The sequence below is a fragment of the Arvicanthis niloticus genome, chromosome 20 (genome assembly GCF_011762505.2).
Source record: "Arvicanthis niloticus isolate mArvNil1 chromosome 20, mArvNil1.pat.X, whole genome shotgun sequence".
Classification (NCBI taxonomy): Eukaryota; Metazoa; Chordata; class Mammalia; order Rodentia; family Muridae; genus Arvicanthis; species Arvicanthis niloticus.
Genome location: NC_047677.1, coordinates 17,076,202 through 17,082,201, shown reverse-complemented (window position 1 = coordinate 17,082,201; position 6,000 = coordinate 17,076,202). Strand labels below are relative to the sequence as shown.

Genomic DNA, 6,000 nt, shown 5'->3' with positions numbered 1-6,000 from the left:
GACAGCAGCTCGCAGTGGTGAGGAGAAGGCAGCAAAGCACTCAGTGAGCGACTGAGCGCCTTAGGGTTTCTATGCTGGGAAGGAACCTGCCTGTCTGCCTGCACACACCAAATGCTTCTTGGATGCTGACTGGTGTTTCATCATGTGGTCAGAATAAAGCCATTAACGTACTGGACAGCCCTCACCTCTCATAAAAAGCATTTCTTTTTATGTGACCCATTTAAGTCTGAAAGTGGTGTGTTGGTGTCTTCACAGACTTAAGACAAAAGGACACAGTGGACATTTCAGCAGCACTTTCTATAAAAAGAATGCTTTATTCAAAAATAGGATCTTTTCAAAAAAGAGAAAACTTTTATGTACAGTTACTCTGTTTAGAAACAGTCAAAAACACAGCAAGAGAAGTTGAGATTTCAAAATGATAATTCATTAACATGCAATACAGCTGCTGAAGTCTGTCTCACTGCACTCCAGTGACTCACATTTGTTAAGACAGTGGTTGGGACGACAGAAAGGTTTTGTGTGAATTCTTTCCTCCAATGTGCCACCCTTCCTGGAAGTCGCAGAAACGGCAGTGGCTAGGCAGTGCGATGTTGGGCATGTGGCGGCCTATCAAACGGGGGGGGGGGGGGGCAGGCATTTTCTTATATAGTGCCAATAGTTTTTCAAAGATCTGAAAAGAAATTTAAATTTTTCTAACATTCAAAAGTTTCACTGTTTATATTCACAAGCAAAAACAGAGTGATTTTAAGGACAAAACTGTGACTTCAAAGACATTACAATGGTATTTTGGACTCTGCCTTCAGTCTGGCCAGCGGGAACTCATTACCACTCATCCCAGTGGTGAAGGTGAGCCTGAGACCCTGATTTCTGAGCGTGCGGAGGGCCTTCCAGACAGTGATTGCGCGTAACATCCAAAGCCGTGGCTCCAGCGTCAGAGACAACCTCACTTTCTACACAGTCCTGTCTCTGGTGATCAGGAAGAGTCAAGAAAGGAACTGCAGACTGCCTTTTAATTTTACATTGCTTCATAGTTAGAGGAAAGCAGCAGCCAATGAAAGTCACTAATTTACAAGTAAAAATAAACAACACAGGCCATAAAAAATAATGGAACTTGAAGAAGAAGAGAACTTGATTCAATGAGCGGGAATTAAAGGTGGTTCTGCCTTTGTTCCTGCCGTCCTGGTGGACGGGTTGCTGAGTGTCTGTTTGTTCCTGCCGTCCCGGTGGACGGGTTGCTGAGTGTCCGTTTGCTCCTGCCGTCCTGGTGGACGGGTTGCTGAGTGTCCGTTTGCTCCTGCCATCCTGGTGGATGGGTTGCCGAGTGTCCGTTTGCTCCTGCCATCCTGGTGGACGGGTTGCTGAGTGTCCGTTTGCTCCTGCTGTCCTGGTGGACAGGTTGGGTTGCTGAGTGTCCGTTTGTTCCTGCCGTCCCGGTGGACGGGTTGGGTTGCTGAGTGTCTGGTACCTTTCTGAGTTGTTAGCTACATCATTTCCCATGGGATCCCATATCCAATAGGCATTTTTTTTCTTGACTACAAAATGATCCTTTTAGTGACATCATAGGGACAAACGCAACTGCCTGCCAACAGTAACTACTTGTCAAATATAATCAGTTGTCATTTTCCATATAAATAACATCTATAAAGAACAAAGTGAAGCTGCTATTGAACTTATCTGAGGCAAATTTACAGAGCTCTTAAAAACAACAGGCCAACTTCATAAGGCCATATAAGAAAAGATTACCTATAAATCAAGCTGTCATCCAACACATTTTAATAATTAAATAGTTAAATATGACACTGGATCAAAAATGATCCCAGACAGTGAAAGGACTAATCCCATTAATCCCACAACTTAATGAGGCCATCCCAACCACACGTGATGACCTTGGATGTTTCATGAGGGTGCCACACTGCACCTATGCACACTTTATCATGGGCTTTAAAGCGACTGTAGAGTTTTGTGGTCTTCCAGTCCCAAATGTTTAATTTCCCATTTCCATCTCCTGAAATCACATAGCTGTAATAGAATGAAAACAAATCCTGGTTACTCAGACACCTTAAACTGGTGATATGAATGAGAGACAGCCCCCTTTACTACGAGAAACGTGAATGTAAGGAACTCAGAAGAATGAGCGCTTGAAGCGGTCTGCAGTTGCACATCTCCAGCCTCTCCCCTCCGATACGCCGCCAATCTAAGAGTCAGCGCATCTCTAGACAGGCAGACTGCACAGAAGCGCCAGCTTCACATGTAGCCAGTGAGCATGTCAGGCACGCTGTACAGCAAGGAACTTTTACACATCTTTAGCTTCGATATGCTCTGATTCAAGACTGAATCAGAATGGGAAGCTGAGGCGTAATTACCACACTAAATATACAAAGCCACAGGCCTATCTGAATTCTTTGCACCTGTGTATTTTTAACTAAGAGCTGGGAAGTGAACACAGAAATGTCACTGACTGTGACCCAGAAATATCCGAAAGCTGCATTTCTGTTCCCAGTGTGGACAACTGTGTAGGTGAGAAACGGAGCTCTGTGCAACAGCGATGCAGGCTCTCCTGGACCTCCTCCACCACAGCGATGGAGAGCAGAGACAGTACCGTCATGGTGATGGGGACAGGGGTTACTAGGTGGCTAAAGGTCATGGCCTGAGCAGTGTCAGAAAGCACACTGAGGAAGACACCACAGAAGCGCCCATCTAATCTTTATAACTCATTCTTGCCGTTACGTCTGCCATTTTCGAAGATTACACAGTTCTCATGCAATTACACAAGTCCCAGTGATTTGTGAAGGACTCTACACACCACCATCACATGTGAATATGAAGACTTAAACGTACCTCATGTCTGGTGAGAAGTCTACCTGACAAGCATAGCCTGCTACCATGTGGCCCTTAAAAATTTTCTTCTTATTTAATCTGAATCTGTTCTGTGCTCCAAAAATTAAGATTTGGTTATCCATCGACTGGCATGCTAGCCATTTTCCTGTAAAATGCAAAAGCGGTATATTTTAGAGGAAGATTTAAACATTTTTAAAAAGTTTATTTAAAAAAGATTAGCTTTCATTACACCTTTGTTCCAAAGTACTTTATAAGATCAGAAAAGCAAGTTCCTGTGGCATCTGTAGAGTGTTCTAGGTCAGCCATTGGCAAGAGGGATTCTTTTATCTAACGTGACTGACTCTGCTGCTGTTACCCTACTGTCAGCGAGTACTCTTCAGAGGAGAGCTTCACACTGTTCAAAAATAAGAAAACAAACTTCCAGGCCTAGTGTCAATACAAATAAGCTATTGATAAAAATTGCTAAGTTTATAATAAGTCCAGTCAATAGAACTACAGAACAGAACAGAACTGTGGCAACTCTTAAAGACTAGCTTCATGATAAATGAAGGATTATCAAATAAAACTGCACTGAAAATGAGGATCAACAAGACCGTACCAACTGTTTCCTAGAAAGCACACTGCTTTCATCTACCCAGGAGTCAGCGAAGCCCCTGCCTGCAGACAGCATTTACTCATAGCTGCTAGAGTGGTAAAAATGACGCAGGCAACACCACCTAAGTGAGGAGAGGGCTGCCAGACGGTTAAAATCCAGCATGAAGTCTTGAAGCCTGGCGACAAAGGGTATACTATGGTGACTGTCAAGATGGTATCTACTCGATGCTTTTCTAAGGATGACAGGGTTCCTACCAACTGCCACTGAGCTGCCACAAAAAGGCTGAGGGAGAAGCAGATTCTCCCTTGCCTCCATGTCCTCCTCTACCCTCAGAATACCTCTGAAAACATTCACTTTACACGCTCACAAGACACTGATCGTATCGGTGTGCCTGTAGCACAATTACCTATTACTTACAAGGGTTATCAAATAGAAAACTATTGATTTTTTGTTTTGTCTTGCTGAAGGAAATCTTTTGGAGATGTAATTCCCTCTCACAATCCTCTGCACCCCTTCTTTTCAACTTGGGCCCTGCAAAATGGCTCCCACAGAGAAGTGGGAAGAGAAGGGCCTCTGCCATCAAGAATATACCATTAGGGTTGGGGAGGCGGCTCAAGCACTGGTTAAGAGCACTGGATACTCTTCCAGAGGACCAGGGTTCATTTCTCGGCACCCACATGATAGCTCCAGAGAATCTGACACCCTCATACAGACATACGTGCAGGCAAAACACCTATGCACAGAAAAAAATCACGACATTAACACTCTAAAGTGCATCAACGCAGTGAGTGGGCTGCATCAAGCATGACCCTTGGCACTCAAAGAAAGACAGAAACTTGCCATGAAGGAGACAGGACGCCAGATGTGAGTACCAATACCAGTTCAACCAAGCTGTATGGCCAGGAGTGAAGTGCAACATGGTATCTGGGCATATTGGTCCTCAAAGTGTAACGAGAATGGGGGTTCATCAACAAGCCCTACACTGTGGTGACCTGACCCTGTTACCATGCAAAAGTCTAAAGAAACTGTGCACTGGAACTATCTTCTCAGTGTCCAATAGGGACGTAAAGCTTCACTAAAAGATCTTTTACATGTAAATTGCTAAAATGTTCTCATTTTGAAGAATCGGACCAAAATTTTCTATTCCCTTGAAAGAAAAGCACTTATTAAATGTTTTACTGAACCTGATTTGTGTTGGAAGGAAAATTATTGAAACTAAGAAACAAAAACAACTGTAAGAAATCCTTAATGCTAACTATAAATCACTGATTCTTTTATTTTTTCAAAACAGGAGAGTGGGCGAAGTGACTCACATATGAAAACCAGTAATTACTCGCCATTCTGAAAAGGTTTCCCTATAGGCGGATGGCAACACCCCGGCTCCTCGTGTGGAGCTCTGCTCTGCGGCTCCAGCGGTTCCTTTGTGTCTTACACACTCATTCTAAACAAGCTCTATGCACCAACTTACCGTTTGGAGACAAGGTCACTGCGGGCATGGAGTGCATGCTGGGCTCTGCTATGTACTTGAAGTCCACAGGGATGTCCCTAAGAATCGACAACAACACACACATTAGAGCCAGTAACTCTCACAAGCACATTTGGGAGAGTTACCCAAATGTACCCAAGTAAAAGCAATTTGCCTTTTCAGTAAGCTTCCAGGATGGAGTTTTATTACTAAAAAGTTTTTAGTTTACAAAATGCCTTTCCATGAAAATTATAATAGTGTCAGTGGTTCTGCTTTCTAACTATTAGACTTAAACTCTGGCCCGTATATTGCTAAATACTCATGAATGATGAACTCATCTTAAAAGGCAGCATGGTCGCCAGAAGCAGGGTGCTTGAGCAGGCCTCTGAGGGATGTTATTACTGGCCCACCACCCTTACTCATCACCCCATGAGCACCTGGGAGTGTTAAAATGCCCTACCCCTCCGCAGTGAGTGTGGACGCAGCTGCGGGGATCTGCGCTTACTAGTTTTATCTGCCCAGAAACAATGGCCCAGGCTGCAGAGTAAGTGCCTGATTCGGTGCTTGGTACCACGCCTATTTACAGTTGACAAGAAAAGCATTTTCAAGGTGCAAAGTACAGGGCAAAATGCAAAATACAGAACAGCAAAAACTTTGTGATAAAAATGCCTGAAGAGACAACAAAATTCAAAAGCCTTCACCTCAACTGAGAACCAAACGTACTAGGTACCTTTTTGTTTTCATTCTTTTTTATAACAAAAGATACTTGGTAATTCTGAAGGAGTTTTGGTACTGTTGCTTCCTAGGGGACCAACACTGTTTGCGTGGGGTAATGTGTGGGAAGTGTAATCTGATGAACACCATGGGGCGAAGAGCTATTTCAACGTAAAGGTATGATTTTAGTTTCAATACTTTGCTTCTCTTGTGGATTTCTCTATACATTTATCCAACATCCAGAAGGAACAAATGTCGAGAGGAAAGAGACTTCTGTTGTACCCAGGGAAGTGACATTTATCAGATCCTAGGACTCATTGAATGAGGTGAGAATGGTCTTTCTGAATGACCCAAGTGTAGGAGCCTCACCTTATAAAAAGGATTCCTG

The 6,000-nt window shown here is 43.6% G+C and overlaps 1 protein-coding gene across 1 annotated transcript in view; it reads right to left on the bottom strand.

Moving 5' to 3' along the window:
* Positions 1-294: 294 nt before the first annotated feature.
* The window catches only part of Cdc40 (cell division cycle 40), a 49,104-nt gene continuing 43,398 nt past the window's right edge, over positions 295-6,000 (bottom strand). The window contains exons 13-15 of the mRNA XM_034524713.2: positions 4,902-4,978; positions 2,839-2,983; positions 295-2,019 (exon numbers count right to left, since the gene is read on the bottom strand). Coding sequence (XP_034380604.1) covers positions 1,842-2,019; positions 2,839-2,983; positions 4,902-4,978 — 400 coding nt within the window. The 3' untranslated portion in view covers positions 295-1,841. The remainder of the gene's footprint in view (positions 2,020-2,838; positions 2,984-4,901; positions 4,979-6,000) is intronic.